At 45.4% G+C, this 26353-nt stretch overlaps 1 protein-coding gene across 1 annotated transcript; it reads left to right on the top strand.

Moving 5' to 3' along the window:
* Positions 1-3480: 3480 nt before the first annotated feature.
* Positions 3481-24187, top strand: gpr156 (G protein-coupled receptor 156; the record flags this gene model as incomplete). The annotated part of the gene is made up of 10 exons (XM_080838924.1): positions 3481-3537; positions 11818-11976; positions 12308-12435; positions 13023-13158; positions 16408-16518; positions 16786-16911; positions 17574-17669; positions 18112-18348; positions 21474-21635; positions 22736-24187. Exons 2-10 carry the CDS (start codon positions 11857-11859, stop codon positions 24185-24187), a joined length of 2568 nt encoding a protein of 855 aa, XP_080695050.1. The 5' UTR covers positions 3481-3537; positions 11818-11856.
* Between the last annotated feature and the right edge of the window lie 2166 nt (positions 24188-26353).

The following is a 26353-nucleotide window of genomic DNA, read 5'->3' as shown; positions in this document are numbered from 1 at the left end:
GTGGCCTTACTGAAATATTTAAGCAGGCTTTTCCCATCGGAATTGGAGTGCAGTACAGCTGCTTTGAAGGTGAACTTGATCCAGGCCAGAGACACCGATCCACATTCAGTGCGTGTAAAGTGAGACGGGAGTCCATTGTTGGGTCTCAATAGACCAGATAGGCGTGCGTCAACTGATCCAAATATGGTAATGAAAGATGTCAGGTAAGCCGCAGTAGCTCGCTGGTCTCAGAGATTCTGGTAATAAGCTTTTGGAAGATTACAGCCTCAGACTGAAGCTGTAAAAGAAAAAAGTTTATGATCTTTGGTAGAAATGCTTTTAGTGCGTGGAATCCCAAATCATTTAGGGTTGGATAAGGGACATAGCTGTGGTGAAGCACTAAGGACTCTTCAATGCCGTGATAAGTGGTAGTATAAGAGGCAGATTGTAGAGTGATTTTAAGTGCCACCGGTTTCTGACATTTTATGGAAGGGAAGCCCCGATGAAGTCTGCTTTCTTTCTGTGTTTGGTGGTGGTGTGATGCATGACGAAGAACCTGAGGGATGCAGAAATGAGGGGGCAGACAAAACATACACATGCACGCACACACAGACACACTCACACGCACACGCACACACACACCCACCCTGGCAGCAGGTTCTTCAATGTGGCTAAATGTGGCCAAACTCTTTCTCACACACACACACACAAACACATAGATGCATGCACACACACACAAACTGTCTCTTCACACACACACACACACACACACACACACACACACACACACACACACACACACAACACACACACACACACACACACACACACACACACAGACACACACACACACACACACACACACACACACACACACAGACAAACGCCCTGGCAGTAGGCATCTTAAGACTGAGCCCTTAAATGTGCCCTTAGCGTAGGGCATGAACTGGCTTTCCCAGCAACCAGCTGTGACACTGCCGCCAATCACTGAGCTACAGATGACTCATCTGTCACCCCAGCAAAGACATCTTTAGACACTGCAGGATGGGTACAGGCCGCCAGGGACCAGGGTGAGACGTCTTGGGGTTCCCCTTGATGTGGTGCCCTGACCAGCATCTTGTCGAGAGAGAGGGGGAGAGCTAGAGAGAAAAAAAAGAGGTGGAGAGAGAGAGAGAGAGAGATGTGGTTTGGTGTTGTGTGGTGGTGGTGAAACGCTGCTGAGTTTACATTTGATGAACCAACCACACTGGGTGGAACACACTATTTGCAGTGACAGGGCCTGAGAAGTCTTGACGGTGGCTTGTCTGCATGATCTGAGAAGCTGTTTTTATATGCATCAGCCAGTGCATGTTACTGGTACCACCACATACAAAGAAACAATACCCCTGGGAGAGCAAGACATTATAACATGTATGACCTCATCGTAGACCATACAAGCACAGTAACAGTGTTAGCCCACTGACCCATCTGCTATTATTTCCCTATATGATGGTAAACAGCGCCCTCTATTGGGTGAAAGTAAAACCACACCAAATCAACTGCCAAACTTCACAAGTAAAGTTCAAGCTTAAGAGGTTAGCTGTTAATGGAAATTATCGACCAGCAGAAGGCCTTGGTCGAAGAAATGGGATGGCGGGGATCTCCTGAAGTACTTTGTGAATCGCTCAGTGTCATTACCCTTGAGGCATTATAACACCATTTATACTACTCAAAAAGGTCCCTTGAACCTGTCCTTGGAAGACATTATCCATGAAATAGAGTTGTCTATGAATAGTGTGTAGTGTGTCCTTTACCGCTCATTTTGAAATAAACCGTAAAAGCTCAAAAAACCAATCACCTTCACCTCCCCTGCGGCCACCAGTTTGTTTCCAGGCCTTTTATGGAACGCCCCCGTGATTGGAAGGGAAACAGGAAAACGTGTGGGAAGCAGTGGAAGTCTGAAAATGATGTCTCTCTTAACCTCTCATACCACTAATGCACATATTGGATTAAGGCAATGTAAAAAAATATACGGCTAGCCATTTGCCGAAAACTGCCCTTTTCCTGAATCTAAGCAGAGCGCAATATTCTTTTATCTCCTTACACTGTATAGACCTATGCCATATTTCTCTTCTCAACTTGCATTATCTCTCTCTCTCTTTGTCTCTCTCTCTCTCTCCTTCCAAACCACAGAAGCAATGACACTCCCTTGCCAGGAATGACCCCGTGTGCCGCCTCATAACATAAATCCCCGTGAAGGTTTAATAATACCCTCCGCCTATGCGGTTGCGGCTGGTGGAACGAGAGCTGAAGAATGTTACCTGGGGTTCGACAGAGAACGCTAACGAGTCGCGCATGAAAAGACTTCTAGGCGCACCTTTGAACCTGTGAAAACCAATGTAGGCATTGGAGATTATTCCCTGTCTTGACACGCGTGTGCGTTTCCCCCCACAGAATCACCATTAACCTATCTGCCCGTAGATTTGTTATGGACGGGCAAGGTTTTAATCAACACAACTGTGTTTCTTTCCACGGGGCCAGCTGTGGTATTTTGAGTTATTTATTAGGTTTGGTGTTGCCCTCCCACAGTGTCCCACGTATTAGAGCGCAATGGGTTAGCCTACTCTTTGTCCCATACGCCACCCTGTCCCAAGGGACAAACTCAGAGTTCATCATCCTCCCAGAACACATGGTTGACATCACCTATGTAGTGTAAAACTCGCCTCCTGTTTTGACAGGCCTATTGTTCCGATCCTATGAATTCACCACAAAACCTATTACACTAGTTATTGTGTGTTTTCTGGTTCCTATATAAATTGGATATTAAGCATTGTCCCTCTAGGCAAAGGCGAATGAATGACGTAGAAAATAAGCATGTGGTAATGATGGATTCTAAGTTGTTGCCTAAACATCCGACTAAAAGTAATGAAAGTAATGTTTGGGTCGTTTTCTTAATATTCCGATTCACCTTTCCGCTGAATCCTGACGAACCTTTACGAGCCTTTGATCTCTCTTTAACCTATGAGTTTCGAACAGTTTGGGGACCAACTACAGCCAATCTAGGCGTAGTCAATATTTTTTCCCCAGACATATGAACAGTTAGGCATACTCCATCGATACCAGACTGTTTAAATTCATGAGTTCTATATACATGGCTCATCGTCTGACCCCCCTCCGCCCCTGCTAGGCTTCCTCCTGCTGTTGCTACCTATTAATTACAGCGCCTCTCACTCTCACACTCCCTCAAATTCGCTGACATTCTCCTGACTGCATACTCGCCTCTCTATGGACGCTTAACCTTTGGCAAAAGATTCGCACTCTTGTATCCGCATATCGAATTGTTTGCCACAACGAAAATCATTAGAGTAATTTAGTATTTCAGTGTGCGCAACAAAAAAAAAAAAAGGTTTCAGCTACTTCACAGATTTGCCGGAGAATTCATTGAGATGAGACAGACGTGTGCATAAATGGGTCCTTCTCTTTCGTTTTCCGAAACTACCACCATGGAGCTCCAGCCGTGGAGCGACAACGGAATAATCCATGCGCTAGCCTGACAGAAGTCTCTTACATTCGGCTCAGGTATGTTCTCTTGTTGTCCATTGGAGTTTTAAAGTGTTTTTGTTGTGCGCTTTCCATCTACAACTGACCTCCATGACATACCAACATACTGGATTTAGTTGGCACAGCATGCTTGGCTCAGGTTATTTGGCTTGATATTACTTTTTTTGTCAGATAAATAGCGAAATATGCAATTAAGGTGATACACCTCTAACGTAATGTGATACTGTAATGTAAAATAGCTTGCGTACAGTGGTATCGAATAGTGCAGACTATCTAATGCGTTATTAAGGAGACTTTTTGCGCAAATTAATGTGACTATTCACTATTACCCATAACAGCCTGAATTAATGATATGTCAGAAACTACTGGACGGTACTCAAATTAACATTAATTACGTTGACTGGTATTCAGAGCGGGAGGAGCGAGGAAGCCGTCGCCACCAGCTCCAATGCGGCCGCCCATGGCGTGTGCCGTGTGGGGTTGAATGGTAGCTTTCATGTCTTTGGTCAAAGGGATCAACTTTCCCTGCATTGGTTACTACGGAGTCCGAGGGAGTTGATGGGGGGTATACTAATAAGTGGCATTCTTATACTTGATCAGCTTAGATTAAATTGCTAAACGGATTACAGGGTGAGGAGGAATGTTTCAATATTATCCAAACCTCAAACACTCGCCAAGCTTTGTGCACTTGCTGTAATTGCCGTGTTTTCATTTGGAGGTCTAACGACTGTGACCCTTTTGTAGTCTTAAAGGAGAGATTGTATTGTGCCAAGAAAAAAATGATGACTGGAATTGGGGACTATATTAATAAAAGAATGAAGTCAATGCCCTTATTGTGTGCGACTGAAAGGACCACGACCTTTGCGGTCAGCGCACAGTATGCTCTTGTCTACCTGCTAAGTTTTTAGCTAATCACTTTAGTCCAATCCAGTGAAGTGGATTTCTTAAACGATTTCAAACACAGTCAGAGACGTGCAGAGGCGCAAAACTAGAGTTGGCTGTGCAGTCACGAGTTAAGGTTCTTCCTGTAACCGGTGCCCTATCCACCCCTGTCATCCAACAGACAATGATAGCGGAGGAGACCTTTGACAGTGGTGATAATCCTCTGATATTTAATGGGAAGTAAGAAACAACACCTACATACTTTACTTAATATCCTTAACTTAATACACATTTACATTACTAACCATAAGAGCAAAGGCCTAAGGCCTAGACAAAGTCACAGCACTCGTACCTCTGCACAATCTAATACATGAATGCCACAGTGCCTTTCCAAATAATGTGTAAATACACAATTAACGCATAAGAAGCATGTATAGGCCTAATATTATCCAACCAAACCAAGTGCAAAATCTGTGATTCACCACAGTTAAAAGCCACGAGTTGTGGGGTAGCCTCACAGTGCCCCTTGAACTTCGAGGGCATCGCTCAAGGTGCGTAAAGGCTATTGCAGAACAGTTGCAGGACGCAGGGACAGAATATCGCTCTTTCCCGCTCTTGCTGGCAGTGATGAAATTACAAAGGAGAGGGGTCTCTCCTTAACAACTCGACATGACTGTCGTTGCTAGGTATGTATTGATCTTGTTTTCAAGGCGGCCAGAATTTGTGACTGCCCAGCACGCTTCACACGCCGTTCTCGGCGGGCGGCAGGGCTCACGCTGTCTGTGAAACGCTCCCATGTGAACGACAGAGAGCTCTGAGTGAAAAATGGTCGGAAATGCTTCTCTCCGCCGGTTATGCCTGCAGGAAGCCGTAAACGACAGATCTAAAATAGGAAAGATGACAATACAACTCGAGGAAGGAATTGTAGGCATTTCCAAAGTGCATTGTTTGAACAGTCCACTGGCCGCAAGCATGGCCTCAATCCTATCAGTAAAGCGAAAGTTATTTATTGTATATAAAAGTAATGAACCCCTTTGCTTGTGGGCTATTATCAGATTAATGTTCAACATGAACCCGTCTATCAGATGGTTGTTGGATTAGCCGTTGATGTTTACAGTAAGTAGTGTGTAATTGGTGGACATGACTGTGAGAGCTCATTGACTTTCACTCTTCTATGTGGTTATGCCTCCTTCATAGCTGACTACCATGCATTTCAAGAGCACTGCATCTCACACATAGACATGCTGTATATGGATATGTCTGTGGTCTCACACCTCTCTTCTGGACTAATATCCTTTGTCACAATGTCTGTAAATAACCCTGAAATGTAATGACACACTCAAATGTCTGCCAGGCCCCTTTAATTAGCCACTTTAGACTGCTTAAGGGTCTCTGTGCCAGTCAATCATGTGTATGAAGGATAGTTTTACAATGCCCCGTCATCTGGCTGTGATTGACTCATGTGTGTGTGTTTGGCAGATATAAACTGTCTCTCTGGGTCACCTGTCTGTGGGAATGTCTGAGAAATGTATTTTTATTGGACTGCACACACACACACTCATAGAAGTGTAGTCACACACACACACTCATAGAGGTGTAGTCACACACACACACTCATAGAAGTGTAGTCACACACACACACTCATAGAGGTGTAGTCACACACACACTCATAGAGGTGTAGTCACACACACACACTCATAGAGGTGTAGTCACACACACACACACACATGCTAACAGGTGCAAGCCCTCTGATAAACAAGAGGCAAAATCAAAGATTAGTCAGATGTAAACAGTCACACTCTTCTCTCACATATAGGCAAGACACCCAGAGTCAAGACCATTTACTCATATCAGACAACTTCACCCCCAGCACTCTGTCACACTCTCACACTTTGCTTCAGGACTAAAGCCTCCCACGCACTCACACAGTCACTTTGCTCAGGACTAAACTGACTAAACTGCCTCACTGACACTCCGGGACTTTAACCAGGAAAAGACCATTGGGCTCAGCACTACACCATGCTGAGTTCCCACGGTAACATAAATCCCGGAGAGGTCATGAAGGTTAACTTTACATTTCTGGACCAGGAAAATGTTGCCAAAAAACGTCTTTGAAAAGCCTTTTCAGTTGAGCTCCCCAAAAGTCTTGTGTCATGTAATTTTTTTAATAAACACACAGCAAAGCTGCAATTGTATGGCTAACTCCGAAGAACAAAACTACCGTCCCGGGAATGTGGTTTGAAGATGGGGAAAAATGTTGAGAATTTTCCGGGAGAACTGAGGTGGGAATGATTACATGGAATGTAAATATGCATCCCCAAAACATATCCTCAGAACACACACACTCTTAGAACTTAGACACAAACAGACTCACCTCTCTGACAGTATCAGTTTATGAATAAGGCTTGGGGCGTGAGAATCAGACCAACTGGTAGAGGTTCCTAGTAAAGTTATGCTATTGGGCTATAGTTTTGCTCTATATTCTCCTCTCCACTGCACATTGCTGCCTGTTGGGTGACGCCTGAACAGTAGCCCCTTATACATGCGTCAATGTAAAGCTGTTACATCGCGTCTACCACGATATAAACTCGCGAACGTGTTACAATTGCCTCATGTATAAGGGGTCTAGATGTGAACTGTTCGTTTTTCCGCCGATCGTCTGAAGCTTTCGAGAGAGGTGGTTTACCACGATCGTTCGGCTTAGAAAAGGGCGTGTCAAATCAGGCCGATGTGTCATGGGGGAGGCGGTGCGTGACTGGGGGGAGAAGGTGACAGGAGGCTAGAAAAGTAGAGGCTAGAAAGTTCACTCCATCATCTCTTTGAAATTCCTTATTCCACGAGTGGTAGGCTACAATGACTGGCTGTTTTAAAATATAACTAATAGCCTAACGAAACAAAATAACCCAGGAAGTTTCATCTTCAAGACTTTAAGGCTTCTTCCAATACTGACAGCTGACTCATAGCTTGCAGGTTTGCGGGAGACGCGACATTTGAGGGATGTCACTTAATTTAAACCTTTTTTGCTTCCGTTAGTGTGTGTGTGTGTGTGTGTGTGTGTGTGTGTGTGTGTGTGTGTGTGTGTGATAGAGACAGAGAGGACTCAGTTAAACATCGGAAAACACCGTGTCTCGTAAGCCTTAAGCTATCAATCACCCCCACAATGAAATATGCCATTACAGTCGCGATAAACTTCTTGGCATTGTGGTGCGCCCAAAACGCAAGCTATAAACGTAGCCATCCTAATGTAACCAAAATATACCTCTGCTGATATGCCTAACTTTCGTTCTATTTAGAATTTGTCTTAGCACTATGCAGGAATAAAATTGCATCTACAGTCAGGATTCAGACAAGAGCGCCTGGCTTCTATAACGCGCCCTACTGCACTGAAGGAGCGCTCACTCGCAGCACCTGTTGCTGGAACGCATATAATTCGTTTTGCAAGGTGCTGTAGTCGTGGGAACGACTGGCCTGGTTTCTCCCAAAAGGAAAGTAGATTTTCCTCTGCTGATCCCGCGTCTATATGGAAGTTTGTAGAGAGATTGCGGGGGAGTAAAATGCTCCAGTAGATTACATGTTTTTAACTTCGGGTTAAGTCCCTTTCCTTTACGTCTGCTGCTGGCTAGTAATACAGACAGCCGGAAAGGTTAATAAACGGAATGAAGTAGCTACACATTACACACGCTATGTTTTAATAAAAGCCACGTTACTCACATACTGGTTAACACTGTTTGTTACAGCACATAAATGTTTGTCGCTATATCCAAACTGCGTCACCGTTGTCCCTCCCTGTGCTCCAGCCGCACCATTTTACTTGCAATGTGAATCATTTAATTTAAATATGCTTATTGGCATTTGTTGCACCTTAATCATTTTCTACAAACATGATATGCTATGTATAGTGTAGTAGACTGAGACTCTATTCACTACTGCACAAAAACTAGACACGTTTGAAAAACTAGACGTTTACAATGAAGTAGGTTAAACAACTTTCGCCAATATCTCCGTAAGGGAGATGGGTTATGTGCTCAAATTTCCTGGGATCAAAGAAGACGTTAGTATTCATGTGCAAACTAAAAATCACGTCTCAGGATTGCTGCGCATGCAAGTTATTTAGGGTGTCTCAACTGTAACTAATACCACTGTCATATAATTATGAGTCCAGTCAAAGACGGAGCAAACACAGTTTTCTACTGTTGTTGAAACACATCCACGCGTAGACTCGTTTTCTTTCCATCCGAGAGTGGTTATTCAAAGAAAATATTAAGAACTATATGCTGATAGAAAGAAGGGAACTTTAAACCACTACACTGCCTGTGCACGATGCGGATCCACGTTGATGTTGTTAGTAAACAAACCAGGTGGGAGCACATCTCCGTGGTCTTTGCGCATGCCCGAGGCAATGTATCACATTTTGCACATGTATATACGTAACGACAAGAGCCGTTTCCCTTGAAAATCTTAACACCTACACGCGAATACGATACGATAGACTGATCTGATCTCAGTGGCACATGTATAAGGCCCTACTGTTTGCTTCCTTTGTGGCCCTTCACTTACCTGCCCTCACCTGTGTGTTCACCAGCATTGGGTCACTTGAGTCACTTCGAAGCGTGTCGTGGACAAATTTCCTTTCTTTTACACACAACGCTGATGACCCGCCTCAGTAGCACCTCAGACACTTGACATGCACACACACACACACACACACACACACACACACACACACACACACACACACACACACACACACACACACACACACACACACACACACACACACACACACACACGTCTACATGCACACACACAGACAGACAGACAGACACACACACACACACACACATGTGTACATGCACACACACCGACAGACACACACACACACACACACACACGGACACACTTATATACACACACACACACTCTCCCTCACGTGATGCACCCAGTCTGCGCTCTCTATTTCACCATCGTACACCCAGATACCAACTGATACTCAATTGATATTTTTAAGCAAAAAAACTTTGTTGAAAGTTAAGCAGCCTGAATTTGGATGGTTGGAATTAATGTAAGCCTGCAAGTGAATTCTCTCAAGGAAAACTAAAAAATAGCTGCCATCATGATGAACGGGCACTCTTTAACGTAGCGCACCTGTAGCCTACAGAAGCTGTGTGTGTGTGTGTGTGTGGAGCGCGACCGTACAGGAGCTGTTCGTCAGACGATGTCTGAGGATGAACGGCATTAGACTATAAGCAGTCCGCTAGTAGAATCCATTCACGCATGGCGGATTCAGCTGTCTGGCTGGTTTGTTGACAATCAAAGAAGCACTGTGTTGAAAAAGAGTTTGTAGTTATGACTTGATCATCCACTCCACCCACTGCAAAGCAACGCCGCCGACGGTGATCAGATGAGACAGTGGGTTATCTTTGCATTGAGCAATATATTTCTAGACCCAAAGTAGAGCTATTTATAGGCAATTATTTCACGACGTTTATTATTATGTCCTCATTGGTGGGTATGACCTTGGTTCTCAGACACCTGCCCTGTCACCAGAACACAGTCACACCACTGACTCATATACCGTACAGACACTACATATAGTACAGACACTTCATATGGTACAGACACTACAACACAGACACGCTCCTCCGCCCCTCACCCCCCACACCTACCCCTCGCCCCCTCCTCCCACCCCCCCCCCCCCACATAAACCCAAGCATTCATATTTCCGTGGAGCGATGACGTTGTCATGGCTGCACCCACACACGCTGACAGGAGGGAAAGTGGTGTTTAGCGCTGGGGCGAGAGAGAGAGAGCGGGGATGAGGTGATGTCACGGTGTATGGAACCCTTGGCCGTCATCAGCAACATGTCGGTACAGCGCAACACTCACTACCTCATAAAAGCAGCGGGAGATCAGTGTGTGTGTGTGGGTTTGTGTGTGTGTGTGAGTGTGTTTGTGCATTTGTGTGTGTGTTTGCGTGTGTGTGACCCTTATGTGTGTGTGCGTGCCCTTGTGTATGTGTGTGTGCCCTTGTGGGTGTGTGTGTGTGCGTGTGGTGCCCTTTTGTGTGTGTGTCTGTGCCCTTGTGTGTGTGTGTGTGTGTGTGCCCTTGTGTGTGTGTGTGTGTGTGTGTGTGTTTGTGCGTGTGTGTGCCCTTGTGTGTGTTAGCGTGTGTGTGCCCTTGTGTGTGTGTGTGTGTGTGTGCCCTTTTGTGTGTGTGTGTGTGCCGAAGTGTGAAGTAGTTTGCGTGACTATGGTGTATGTACATTTTTTAATATGTATATTATTAGGTCACTCCTCGCAACTGAAATACAGTTTCAGGCAACACATACGCACATGTACTCATATAAGAACATACAGTCACACTAAGTTATACTTGCACACATGCCGTCATATAAGCACATACATTCACATTATGCTATACATTAAACACATGCACTCATATAAGCGCATACATTCACATTAAGTTATACATGAAATGGACTTTTTGCTCAGAAGTAGATTGGTTGGTTGGTGGTTTTTGGAACTGGTTTTACAGTCTCTTTGATGGCTTTTCAACCTTCAGCAATTAAGTGCATGCAACTTTTGTCGGACAATGAGGAGTTGTGTGCTCCTCTGCCTATTTGGAATTGCTTTTTGAATCCGATCCAAAAAGTCTTTCGACAGATAACAGCCACTTTTCCCATGACCCTCGACCTTATCCTTCCACCCAGACTTGACATTATTACTTATTGTTGTGTTCCCTGGAGGCGGCATGGTAACTCCTGCCAAATTTGCTCTCAATTAGCAATAAGACTCTGTTGCTCTAAACAATGTTATCTTCCTCCTAATCGTGCATTGTCCAGGCTAATGCTTCAACACTTTGGGTCCCATGGTACTACATGCTGGGGGCATTGCATTGGATGTATTGGTGAGAGTGCGTGAAATGTCTCTCTCTGGTGGTAAGACATGGTATTGGAATAGTGGATTGGGGGAGAACTCTGGCACCTGCAGTAATGTTGACCTCAGGTGGCATTTGGCAGATTTGAAACTAACAAAGAGCATTTTAGCAAAGCTACTTTTCTCCCCACACAAACTCCTTGCCGTAAACCAAAGCACAAATTAGATGACACGACAAAAATCTGTTTAGCAACACACCTTCCATTATTTACACCAAAAGTAGCTAAACAGTGTTGTATCAAGAGATTTCACATGGTTGTCAGAGAAGCAATGAGATGAAACCATACAACTGGGAAGTTCATTAGGATACTACAAAGCACTCCACACAAGATTATGGATATTAAAGGAAAAGAAAAATGTTAAAAGGCCATACGGGACTGTCACTCAATAGGTGGGTCTGGGAGTTCCTCTCGGAATGTGCATTGTCTAATGGTGTGTTTCACTGTGTGTGTATGTGTGTGTGGGTGTGTCCATTTCAGGATGTGTGTGTGTGAGCTGAGGAAATAGCAGGTGCAGTCATGCAGTTGGGGGCGAACTGCAGTTCCGAGTGCGAGTCAGGAGTGTGTTACATCCACCCACGGCTCAGCGGCCAGGATGGCTGGGACATACTGCAGAGACTGTGCACCCTCTCTACAGGGGTAAACACACACACTAACCCACACACACACACACACACACACACACAAACATACAAACACAAACACACACAGACACAAAGACTTATAAATGTTTTTATCAAATAAGTATTTATCTGACAAAATTATCTTACAATGAATTTGTGTTTCTGTGTGTGTGCGTGTGTCTGTGTGTGGGTGTGTGTGTCTGTGTGTCTGTGTGTGTGTGTGTGTGTGTGTGGTGTGTGTGTGTGTGTGTGTGTGTGTGTGTGTGTGTGTGTGTGTGTGTGTGTGTGTGTGTGTGTGTGTGTGTGTGTGTGTGTGTGTGTGTGTGTGTGTGTGTTTGTGTGTGTAGAGGGTGATGGAGGTGCAGGGGCGTTCTTTGTCTCCAGTGCTGTGTGCTGTGGTGTGGACGCTGCTCTCCTGTGGAATCCTGCTGACCCTCTTCTTCCTCCTCTTCACCCTGCGCTTTAGGAACAACAGGTGAGGAGGCACGCACACACACACACACACACACACACACACACCCTCTCCCTCTCCCTCTATCTCTCTCTCTTCACTTGTCCCTCCATTCCTCCTTTCCTTGCTCTTGATCTCTCTCTATCTATCTTTTGTCTCTTGTCATCTTTCTCTGAGCAACAATATTGCACTCCCCTCTGTCACTATCAATGGCATTCCTCTTTTGTCAGTTGTATGTATGTGTGTGTGTGTGGGTGTGTGTGTGTGTGTGTGTGTGTGTGTGTATGTGTGTGTGTGAGAGTGTATGTCTGTGTGTGTGTCTGTCTAGTTATGTGCGTGTGTGAGCCATTGTGTTTGTGTCTGTTTGTCTGCATATGTGTGTGTGCATATTGCATTGTAACGTGTGTGTGTGTGTGTGTGTGTGTGTGTGTGTGTGTATGTGTGTGTGTGTGTGTATGTGTGTGTGAGAGAGTGTATGTCTGTGTGTGTGTCTGTCTAGTTATGTGCATGTGTGAGCCATTGTGTGTGTGTCTGTTTGTCTGCATATGTGTGTGTGCATATTGCATTGTAACGTGTGTGTGTGTGTGTGTGTGTGTGTGTGTGTGTCTCAGGATCGTGAAGATGTCCAGTCCCAATCTGAATGTGCTGACCCTGTGTGGAAGCGTTCTGACCTACAGCAGTGGTTTCCTGTTTGCTATTGAAGAGAAGACGCTGATGCAGGGAATGGGGCCCAGAGCAGTACTGCAGGTACACACACACACACACACACACACACACACACACACACACACACACACACAAACTTACTCTTTTTCTCTCATACACACACACACAAACATGCACACACACAGACATGCACACACATGCACATTCACACAAACGTAACACACTCACACAAAACACACATCACACACGTCACACTCCCATATACACACACACACACATATGCACACAAGCAGACACACAAACTTACTCTTTCTCTCTCATACACACACACACACACATGCACACACACAGACATGCACACACACGCACGTACACGCATGCACATTCACACAGACATAACACACTCACACAAAACACACATCACACACGTCACTCCCATATACACACACACACACACACATATGCACACACACACACACACAATGGCAGACACACACGCACACACACACAGACATACACTCTCTCTCTCTCTCTCTCTCTCTCTCTCTCTCACACACATACACACACACACACACAGGTACAGGTGCATAGTACACACATACCCAGTGAGTGACTCTCATACCAACACAGCTAAAATGCTTTTAGAGTGGTCTGCCAACCTTCATTTCTCATCTTCTGGTACCAGTAGACATATATGGAGATGATGAGCCCTAATCTGAAAGGGCAATGAGCTGTGAGCTGCCCTTGGGACATGGTGAAAGTGCACTAATGGCTAAGGGAAGAATTGTTACGTGTGCACTCATAGAATAGAATAGAAATGTCGAGACGCTAGGGCGTTAGAGTTGTGTAAAGCCTTTGTGGGTGTGTTTTTGAGTCCATGTCTTTTGAGCCAATCATACCATGACATGAACATGAGTTCTTCTGACATGTGTTGTGATGACCAGCCTCTCACCATTAGTTTGGTTCAAGTCCAGAGGACACTGATAAATTGATAAAAGCCCAGCACAGTTCTAACCAACCAAAGAGTAATCATTGCCGCAGTCTTCACATAATTTTTTCTAACACTTTATTTTTATTTATTTTTTAAAGTTTTATCACAGATACAGAGGAACATTATTTAACATACAGGCCCATTAATAAGCACTCACCGAAGCCTCACTAGGTAGTAGGGAAATTATTAATGTAGAATATAGTGGAGAGGTTAGTGAAGTGGTTAGTGGGGAAGGGGAGCCTGATTGCCTTTGGGTGAAAGGCCCATTGGTGCTGACGCGGTGGAGAAGAGAACCTGCGGCGTGCATCTATTAAATTAGGGCTCCATATTGCTTATTGCCTTTTGAAGTCCCTGAGGCGCAGGCCATTGGCCATAACAATAATAGAGTAAGTGGGGGAAAGAGTGATGGAGAGAGAGAAGAGGAGGAGAGGGAGAGAGAGTAAGAGGAGAGAGAATAGGAGAGAGGGAAGAGAGTAAGAGAGAGAGTAAGACAGAGAGAAGAGAGGAGAATAGGAGGGAGAGAGAATAGGAGGGAGGGAGAGTAAGTAAGAGAGAGAATAGAAGAGAGGGAGAGTAAGAGAGAGAGAGACAGAAAAAGAGAAAGATGGGGATGGAACCTGATGGGGAGGAATTCAGCTCTCATAAAAGATAATGTTGTTACTCCTCCTCCACTGATGTATCATCCATCTCTCTTTTATTAAGAGGCCCACTAAGCACAGATCAAACACAGTGTGTGCACAGTTTAACTACACGGCTCCCTGGACCTCCATGAAGACCAAAGCATTCACATTTGCAGCAACAATAGTTTAACACAAAACTATACTCTCTTTCTCTTTCTTGCTCTCTCTCTCTCTCTCTCTTACTCACTCACACACACACTTACTCACTGTCCTGAAAGTAGCAACAGCAGCAGCAATGGATGTTTCACCAAGTGCAATATACTGTAGGTGTCAAAGGAAGGACAGAACCCCACTCTGTCTTTCTTATGGTGTACTGTGCACCTCACGCACCCCTCTGAGATCTAGCCTCACACTGTACAGTGCACCAAACACACTGTACTCGGCACCAAACACACTGTACTCAGCACCAAACACACTGTACTCAGCACCAAACACACTGTATGGGCACCAATCACACTGTATGGGCACCAAACACACTGTATGGGCACCAAACACACTATACTCGGCACCAATCACACTGTATTGGGCACCAAACACACTGTATGGGCACCAAACACACTGTACTCGGCACCAAACACACTGTACTCGGCACCAAACACACTGTACTGAGTTCTAGCTTGACACTGTACTGTGCCCCCAGAAGCCATCTTAAGGGTTTGCTGTTAGCTAAACAGTGGAGACTTTTAAACTGCTTAGGAGACTTGTTGTGTTTACACAGGATTGATGTGCGTAATCCTGATGCAAGTGTGTGGCATTTAGCATTAGCTTCTCCAAGCTTTAGCACTGGTACCACGTGAACAGAACCAAACAGAAGCTTATACAGATATGCGGACCCAGGATTGGGTTTCACAACTGGTATTTCGCTGTGCGGTTGTCCGTCTGTGCTGCTTGAGGAATACATTTGCTTGGCTGGACCTGGAATGTTCTCTTTAGTTCTCAGAAAAATGTTCTCCCTTTCACACAGTACAATGTTGATAACACTTTACTCGAACCCTGCTTCAGTGGACTAACATGACCATGTCCTAACATAACTATAACCAGTGTTGGGAAAGTTCACTTTCTACATGAACTAGTTCAGTTCATAGTTCACACATTTTAAAATGAACTAGTTCAGTTCATAGTTCATAATTCAAAAATTTGAACTAAGTTCACAGCTCCAAAAAATGAACTAGTTCAGTTCTTTTTTTCAATATGTTGCGAGCTAAAAAAAAAAAATCTAAATCTCTATATGTCTGCAATACCGCTTTCGGCCTCTATGCAACTTTGTCGCTCTCACACTTGCCAGGCATTGACAGTAAAATAAAGCACACGCAGCGCAGTGAAACTGTTAAATGACTGTTAAATGTGTGTTTTTCGCCTGGAAGTCTCTAGAAATCTGGCACCTAATTGAACGAAATTAAAGAGTGAACGTGCCGTTCACAGACACCAGAATGAACGCGTTCACAGTATCGTTCATCAGGCAATAATACAGAACGTTCAGTTCACGTTCACCAAAATTATGAACGAGTTCATGAACTTTCGTTCAATGAACGCGTTCAGGTACAACACTGACTATAACTATAATCAGCAATTGTCATGACGGTTTGATGCTATGACAGTGTGACTGTTGATTACTGTATCTTTGTATCTGACAGCCATGTTCCCCATCTTTCCCCTCAGGCCCGGGTGTGGACGCTGTGTATTGGGACCACACTGGTGTTTGGACCCATCCTGGGAAAGACGTGGCGTCTGTATCGAGTGTTCACACAGCGCATCCCTGACAAGAGAGTGGTGAGTCAGAGCTTTATTAAGGGTTTCTCACGTCTCAGCTTTGCCTTATTTTGGAAAACAGGAAATGAGTGACTTGGGTGTCCCAGTTACATTTTGAACACACACACACACACACACACAGACACACACACACACACACACACACACACACACACACACACACACACACACACACACACACACACACACACACACACACAGTATAAACTGTAGAAAGAAATATGAATTCAAAAGGAACACTAGCTGAGGTGTGTGATTATATTTCAGATCATCAGAGACATCCAGCTGATGGGCCTGGTGGCTTTGCTGCTCATGGTAGACATTCTGGTTCTGGGCACCTGGGGTCTGGCCGACCCAATCAAATGCACACACTCGGTTGGAGCAGTAGTCAAGGTACTGAGCACAGTGTCCACTCTCCACACTGAACGCCCTTACATCCAAATACAGACAGTTGATTTGATAGATTTTGTTTGAGATAAAAAAAATCATATTGTTGTTGTTTGCTATTTAAGGATCTGTATCACTTTTGGCATAGTGTGTGTGATGTCGGATCCCTGTCAGAGGAACATTTATGTTGTGGTGGGGGGGGATCTGAAGAGATCTGTGTAAGGTGTGGTAAAGTGTGTGTAATGTCTCTCTGTGGTGATGTCTCTCTGTGGTGATTGTGTGCAGCTGTGGCCTACTGGTTAGGGTTTCGGGCTGGTAACCGGAGGGTGGCCGGTTTGATCCCCGACCAGTAGGAAAATTGTGGGTGGGGAAGTGGTAGAGCACTGCCCTTGAGCAAGGCACCTTACCCCAATCACTGCTCCCCGGGCGCTCAAAAGCAGCTCACTGCTCCGGGTTTGTGTGCTTCACTGTGTGTATCACTGTGTGTATCATTACCCTGGATGGGTAAAATGCAGAAATAAAATGTGTGTGTGTGTCACTATCTCTGCCGTAAACAGTCACTAGTCACTGTGTGTGAGGTTTGGTATAGTGTGTGTTATGTCTTGTCTCTCTGCTGGTTTAGGATCAGGTGTGGTATAGTGTGTGTAATGTCTCGTCTCTGTGTCTAGGTGGTGGAGGTGGACGTGTCCTACTCTCTGTCCCAGCTGGACTCCTGCTCCTCCCAGTACTCCGACCTTTGGATTATTCTCCTCTCCGTCCTCAAGGTACCCATTTTCTCAGAGTGTGTATCCAAAATGTTCTATTACAATATTATATTATCACAGTACAAAAAAGCTTTTTCACTTCCTGACTGCTTGCATTTATGTACAAACTAGCACATTTAAGATGTTTAAGATGAACGTTTTGGAGAGTAATACATTATGTGTATGATAGCCACATGCTAAGATGCTAAAAAGGACATTTTATTAACTGACTGAAACGGCATACGTACAAATACATTAAATTCATCTTCATATAAACGTTTGTGACAGTAATATATTATTTTTATGATAGCTACATGCTAAGATGCTAAAATGCTTTTTCACTGACTGACTGCTTGTATGTATGGACAAAACGTGAACAGTAAGAGTTCTGAAATTAAAGACTGATGTGAACAATCCCCATCTCGAACAACCCTCCTTATTCTACACTGTGGTCCTCTCTCAGGGCATTCTCCTTCTCTACGGGACCTATCTAGCTGGCCTGACCAGCAACGTCAGCCTGCCTCCGGTCAACCAGTCCCCGACCATCATGGCGGCCGTTTGTCTGGTGACTATGTCATCTGCGGTGGCTATCCCAGTCTCGCGGTACCTGCACGCCTGGCCCAACGTGGTCTACGGTGTGGTGGCGGGGGCCATCTTCATCTGCACACTGGCCATCAACTGTGTGTTGTTCATCCCTCAGGTGAGCACACAACGCTAATAGAAAGGGAAGCAAAAGGGCTTAAGACACTTTCACTGAAGTATGACTATCAGGATGATATCATTATGTGTAGTTTATTATGATGTTTTGGCCTCAAACATGGGACAGGAGAGTTTAAGAAGTCTTTCAAACAAAAGAAGCACCTCACTCAATGGCTTTTAAGATTTTTTGGAAGGAAACTTACTTACACACACGTACACACACGCACACACACACGCACACACACACGTGGACACACACACACGTGGACACAAACACACACACGTCTAAGATAAATTGAGTAAGGCAAAAGGAAACTGGCAAAATGGAAAACAATTGTAAACTGAGACTCTCCTAAAAGGATTATAACACAACAAGAAGAAGTGAGAAGAGATTTGTTCAGTTTGTTCCTGAGCAACAAACCAAACATTACACACTCTTTCCAGTGGGACTTAACCAACCCTTAGGTCTTTGGAGAGGACCAGCCCCTCCAAGCCTGCTCAATGAGAAAATGCATGGATATAATGCCTCAATTGAAAATCAATAGTGACCTTCTTTGCAAGCAAATTTTACACTTAAATGTCGAACGGAGTGTGCGTGTGTGTGTGTGTGTGTGTGTGTGTGTGTGTGTGTGTGTGTGTGTGTGTGTGTGTGTGTTTGGGTGGGGCTGGGGGTGGGGGAGCGTTTTTTGGCAGCGCCTTGAGCGTCTTTAAGGATGAACGTACTCTGGGCAATCGATGCAGCGACCTCAGCAAAGAGCAGGTGGAAGTGATGAGTCAGGGCCTTTTAGTAGTGGGGTGGGGAGGGGGTGGGGGTCAGATGGCACCCGCATGGCAAGATGGCCGCCAGTGTGAGCCTCAGGGCCTTTAAGCTGTTAGCGGTTTGATCTACAGCCACCGTTTAGCTGAGATGTATAGGAGACGCGTTATAGAGAGAACACTGTTACCAGAAGAGAGAGTTACACAGATAAGGATATGATGTGTATCTTAGTGGATGCGTTTGCGTGTGTGTGTGTGTGTGTGAGAGAGAGAGAAAGAGAGAGAGAGAGAGAGAAAGAGAGAGAGAGAGAGAGAGAAGGAGAGACTGAGTATATTACCATGGCCGAGAGAGAGACAGTGCAGGTGAAGGAGTGACAGGAGGAAGAAATGTATTGTCAGCCATCTTCAGGCCTCTGAAATGATCCATCCAGTGGGCAGGCTGTGCTTTACTGCTTAGGCTATTTCAGGGAGAGAACATGACGAAAACGACACAGCTATCGGAGTGAGAGAAAATGAGACAGAGAGGGGGAAGAGAGATGATGGGATGATGGGAGAGATGTTTTTCCAACTTTTAGAGAGAGAGAGAGAGAGAGAGAGAGGGAGCGGGGGTGGTTGAGGTTGAGAAAGAGAGAGAGAGAGAGAGAGAGAGAGAGAGAGAGAGAGAGAGAGAGAGAGAGAGAGAGAGGAAGGAGTGTGTGGTGTTTTGAGAGGGGGAGGGAGAGAAGGAGTGCATCTGGCTATGAGAGGCAGAGCAGAGCTGGGCTGAGCTGACTCACCCAAACACAAACACTCCAAGCCTGTCATCAGACCTGCCACCACACACTGCAAACAGGCACATGCAATGTACTCTCAGGAACTGAGTAATTGTGTGTGTATGTGTGTGTGTGTGTGTGTGTGTGTGTGTGTGTATGTGTGTGTGTGTGTGTGTGTGTGTGTGTGTGTGTGTGTGTGTGTGTGTGTGTGTGTGTGTGTGTGTGTGTGTGTGTGTGTGTGTATGTGTGTGTGTGTGTGTGTGTGTGTGTGTGTGTGTGTGTTTGTGTGTGTGTGTGTGTGTACGTGCATGTGTGTGTGTGTGTGTGTGTGTGTGTGTGTTTCTTTGTGACTGTCTGTCTGTCCGTGCCTGTGCTTGTAATTTGTGCATATGCCTCTGCATGTGTGTGTGCACATTTTTCGAATGTCTGCATGTGTGTGTGTGTCTGAGAGTGTCATTGTGAAGAACCTGTCCTTATTGCAGTAGATAAACACTCCACAGTGGTATGTTCAGACAATTGAGACACAAGTGACTCTATGTCTATAGAAACAAGAGAGTTAGTGTGTTGATGAAGGTGAGACACGGCTAGGATATATGGGACTATGTGTGTGTATGTTTGTGTGTGTGTGTGTGTGTGTGTGTGTGTGTGTGTGTGTGTGTGTGTGTGTGTGTGTGTGTGTGTGTGATGACAGTAACACAACGGAATGCACAGGAAGAGGTGGGAGGAAGTGTGTGGAACAAAGACCAATGTGCTCACACACAAACACACGGGCACACACACACACACACACACACACACACACACACACACCTTTCATCTCGTTATCGCTTCCTCCCACGGCTCTGGTAGACTATCATGGGGGCAGGCACAACAGCCGCCATCTCAATATGGTGATGCTGGTGGCACCTCATTTAACACTCGCTAAAAGATTTCACAAAAAGATCCTCTACCCCTGGCAGACTCCCTTAACATGCATGGTCGAACACAGGACAGATCAGAGAGGGCAGGAGGTATCACATTCTCATGTCTACATCTCGATGACGTGTGTACTGTATGTCTTATCTATGTTTGGTTCGTAGTGCTGAATCTAGCACAGGCTCGAAGCGCTCAAACTTCATTTTAATGAGCTGCTCAGTTGCAGGGAAAGGTCACGTAGAGAATTTTTATTTGGATAAGTGCCAAGCTCGTTTCGTTTTTTACTGCCTTTATGAGTTGATCTTAACTCAAGCAGGTATGAAGTGCTACCGGTGTGACCTGTGGAGGTGGCTCTGAATATAGGTCAATGGAATGTCCTGCAGCTCAACCGGCAGGGGAGCGGTTCCCAGGGTGATCCCCAGTTCAATATTCGGTTAACACACATTAACCCTTCTATTGTTTTTGGGTCAAATGGTGGAAGAGGATCAGAAGACAAGACATTTGGAATTAACTGAGCAATATTCATCCTAATGTTCTTTATCTTATCTCTGAAGCATGCTGCAAATTCCTCACATGTGGAGGTGGAAAAGAGACTACTTTGGGTGCAGGATTTATAAGGCTGTCGATGGTTGAAAAGAGCATTGTTACAATTTATAGACTTTAATAACCCCTTGACCTCTTTCTCATGCCTCTCTGTCCCCAGCTGACCCAGTGCAGGCAGTTTGAGGAGGAGATGAACCCAAACCCGAGTCAGATGTCCAAATACTTCAGCAGCCCCAGTCGGAGCCTGCGCTCCATGTACAGCGAGGATGAGATCTACTACCTGCTGGGAGAAAACACCTCCATGAAGAGGCTCCTCAATGAGGTACGGTCCCCTGGTGGAGTGAAACGTTAAAGGAGGTAGATTGTAGTTTGTATTGACCTGCTGGGAGAAAACACCTCCATGAAGAGGCTCCTCAATGAGGTATGGTCCCCCGGAGGAGTGAAACGTTAAAGGGGTAAATTGTAGTTTTTATTGACCTGCTGGGAGAAAACACCTCCATGAAGAGGCACGGTCCCCTGGTGGAGTGAAACATTAAAGTGGTAGTATCAACATGTGCAAAAGATACTAGCCTATTGTCACCTGATATTCTTCAACTCACCTCACATCTCAGGACCGCAAATCAATAGGGGATTGTACGACCTAGTCCTAAAACAGAACAGACATACTGTCCTTATTTTAGGTCTTGAAGCATTTCAGTTGTCACAAAGGCCAGTGGTTGCACCTTTAAGGCAATCAGCCTAGTTTAAAGTTAATCACGCGATAAGTGACCGCACCTTTAAGGCAATTAGCCTAGTTCAAAGTTAGGCACGCAATGCATTGTTGAGTCGAGGAACCCTATACCAGTGGCATTATGTGAAATGTGTCAGATTTGAGTACAAGTTTATTTATATTCTCAAACGCTAAGGCTCCTTCTTATAAGTAATGATGGCTAATCTTTCATTGTGCCTGAAACCAGTAATTAATTGTGACTGAGAATATGGCGCGTGGTGCAGTTTTTGGTGTTAGATCATTTACATAGATGACTCAGCCAGTGAGAGCACTCAGATACGCAGCACCACTCCTCTCGGACCTGGGGCTGTTTAAACAGAGCTAGGAAACGGCCAGACAAAACATGCCCCAGGTCTGTGTGTGTGTGTGTGTGTGTGTGTGTTTGCGAGCCAGCTAAGGGCGTCACTGCTGCGCCTAATCCCTTTGATGTTTGACGTGATTTTCCCAGAGTTTTCACAATTTGTGGTTTCCCAAGTGTTCGGATAAGCTCTCTTTCTGATGCTCTCTGTCACGCATACACAGCCAAACACACACACACATTTACATATGGTCCATGCTGTTTATACTACATTGGTAGCAAAGTGTATTTATGAACTCACAATGTTACCCCTCCATCTCTCTCCTTCTTCTTCTTCTTTCTGTCTGCATTGCAGAAAAATGTGGTGATCGACAGTCTGCAGGAACAAGTGAGCAACGCCAAGGACAAACTACTGAAGCTCATGTCCGTGAGTCACCCCCGCGTGGACGGAGAGATGGACTCTTCCGACCCCAACCTCAACTCCTGCTCCACCCAGACCACAGTGGTACATCCCGACGTGCCAGCTACACCCCCCGCGCCCGAGAGTGAGGTGTTGGTCTCCGCCCTGCCTCTGCCAGCCTCTCCCCCGCCATATGTGCCTCCTCCCCCAATGCCACCCTCTGCGCTGGCATTGGCTACCACAAATCATGATCCCTCCTCCTCATCCCTTCCTCCGCCTCTTCTCCAGCCACAACCTTGCCCCCTCTCTCCTCCCCCAGCTGTTGGTAGCTCTTACAGTTCCCGCAGCAACCAAAGGAGGGCAGAGTTGGCACCTGAGAGACTGAGTCTAAGGCGATGTTCTGAAGAAGTGCAGTCCAAAACCGCTGCCACATTAAACTCTGACGTCACTACGGTGGAGGAAGCATTGGTGGCTAGCCCCATCACTCATCCTAACAACGTGCAGGGATCCACTCTCCTGTCCCCAACATGGTCCGGACCAGCCCAGGTAGACTCTATCGGACCAACGGGAGATACCATTATGTCACCGCCGGTTACGGGGGGTGGCTGGCCAGGTTTCATAAGCAACGAGCAGCTGCAGGAGATCCTGCAAGACCTGAGCATGGATGCCAGAGACACTTCCGCCTTCCGGTCACCTGACCGCACGAGGAGTCCGTCCACCAATCAGATCCAGGACGAGCTCTCCCCGCTTTCTCCTCACTCGCCCTCTTCCCGTTTCTACTTCCACTACCCCAGCATCTCTCCCTACACCATGCGCAAGCGCAGGCCCCCCTTCTACCCCCACAGGCCCAGCCCCCACAACACGGGGATAACCCCCTCGCGGCGGAGCAAGGAAACAGGGTTCCACAAACAGGACGAAGGTCAGGGAGCTGGGGACCCGAAAAAGGACTCCAGTCTTGTTTTACGTAGCGAGGACGGCAACAAAGGTAGGGGTGAGGTAGACGTGGGGGAAGAGAGGGTCGTTGGTGGCTCTCCCCATCGGCGTCGCCGAGAAAGGCGTTGGGCGCGACGCGGACCCCCCCCTCCTCGCAGGTGCTCTGTCACGCCTTACTCGGGCCAGTCCCACAGACACACTACCTCCGACCCAGAAGGAGGGAAAAGTAGGGACCAGGAAGCTGAGCTCAGGGTGGACCCTTATGGCTACTCGGACTCGGACTCGGACAGCAGCTCAGAGGACTACTGTTACTACCACCGGCCCTACTGTGAGTCCTGTCTGCAGGGCCCCTGCGAGTCCTCCGACAGCACGTCTGAAACCTCAGACAGCGAGTACGGGGGCGTCTTTGACCTCTGCCACACCACACACCCCATGGTCAACTTCAACGAGGACCTCAAACCCACATTTGTCTGAGTGTGTGTGTGTGTGTGTGTGTGTGTGTGTGTGTGTGTGTGTGTGTGTGTGTGTGTGTGTGTGTGTGTGTGTGTGTGTGTGTGTTTGTTCGTGTTTGTGTGTGTGTGTTTCTGTGTGTGTGTGTATGCAGATGAACAAATGCATATGAACCCAGCAGTAAAGGTGAAAGCTCAGTAATCTTTATGTATATATACAGTATAAATGTACAGTGGTTTACCACCGACAGTTGTAGGTTCTAATCTAGACCAATAGCGAGAGACCAATGCCACTTGTAGTGTGCCTTTGTGATACACCTTCATGTTACATTCACACTAAGTAATGCTGCACTACACTGCTGGCTGGACACGTGGTCCTCCAAGCTCTAAACTGAAGTTAGTCACCTGCAGAAGAGCACTAAGGAAATGTCAGACTGATTGAGTTAGACTGTTACATGATGCATGACAAACTTAACTTTCTTCACCTATCAGGGATGTGTGAGTTTAATTAGCATCTCTTTCTCCCTCTGCATTGCCTGTTTGTGAGTTAAATGAGCATCTCTCTTTCTCTCTCTCTCTCTCTCTCTCTCTCCCCCTCTCTCCTTCCCTCTCTCTCTCTCTATCACTCTCTCCCCCTCTCTCTCTCTCTCCCTCGCTCTCTCTCAATCTCTCTCTCTCACTCCCTCTCTCTCTCCCCCTCTCTCTCTCCCTCTCTCTTCCTCTCTCTCTCTCCCCCTCTTTCACTCTCTCTCTCTCTCACTCCCTCTCTCTCTGCATTGGCTGTCTCTGATAGTGTGATGCGCAGTAAGGGGTGCCAGCTTGGCTCAGGGCATGACTCAGCAGGGACCCTGCTCAATTACCCTCCACACACACACACACACACACACACACACACACACACCGAGAGAGAGAGAGAGATTGGCTCGGTAATCTCATTAACACAGCATTTTACCACCGAGCTGGGCTGTGTTTTTCTTAAAAGTTTCATTCTTCTGTGACCATTGTTGAGAAACCCTCTGTCTCTCTGAGTTATGATTCTCGTGCTACAGCAATCGTTTTGAAAAATGAAAACCTGTACTTATTTTACTGTAACAGAGACATACATGTATTCTGCTCCGTCTTTCATATTTATTAGAAATGACAGTTTACGATGAACTTGATATAGCCTACTGTAAACAAGCACTGTATTATGACAACCATATTCCAGTTTGTGATGTGTTATCTATGTGACTATAGCCTATCCATGTTTTATTCTGGACCTTTCTGGCACTTTAACAAGTTGTTTTATATCTACTACACATTAAATATCATAAAGTTGTCATACAGTTATTTTTTTATAGAATGCAGACCTTTTCAGTTCTATACTATGCTATTCTATGAAATGAATATCCTGATACTTGATGAATTAAGACAAGACTACGTCAGATGTCATCTAAGACATCTACTATGTCTAAATTCTTTAATCAGTAGCCTACTCCACTGATGAGATAAAGACACTTGATAACTGGATGTGTTCATAATGAAAACATGGTCAGCCGATCTGCCTAAATCAACGTCCTATATGCGTTTCATATTTGAATTGATCTTTTCCAACATAGACTTTTTCATCAATATACGAGTCTGCTAATTGACTAGTATTTTTATTATGTGTCCATGTCTGTAGCCTACAAGTTTTAAATGTTTCCAGTCGATTATTTAATTTATACTGTGTGTGCTATTAATTTATTGATGCCTTGAGTGTCATTAGCTGTGTTTCAGATAACACTGACCATAGCAACATGGAGAAGATTACTGCATTAACAGTGTTGCATTCATTTTTTTGTTACATGTTTGTTGATGTTTTGTAACATGTTTGTTGAATATTTTCTTGTGTTATTTATCATTTAAAGGTTTTGTATATAACCCCTGTGGCTCAGTTGTTATTCCTCTGAAATGTTTTTCTATAAATAATACAAATACCCATTGAAGCTTTACTGTCAGTGTTATAGTACAAATACCCATTGGAGCTTTACTGTCAGTGTTATAGTACAAATACCCATTGGAGCCTTACTGTCAGTGTTATAGTACAAATACCCATTGCTTTACTGTGTTATAATGCAATCCCATTCAATCCTGTTCAGGTACTGTTGTGTTCCAGAGGAAATCCCAACACATGAACGGGTTTTGATTCATCACTAAAATGTGACTGGTA

Source organism: Sprattus sprattus (genome assembly GCF_963457725.1).
Source record: "Sprattus sprattus genome assembly, chromosome: 5".
Lineage (NCBI taxonomy): Eukaryota > Metazoa > Chordata > Actinopteri > Clupeiformes > Clupeidae > Sprattus > Sprattus sprattus.
The sequence above is the reverse complement of the archived record's forward strand: the minus strand, read 5'-3'. Positions and strand labels throughout refer to the sequence as shown.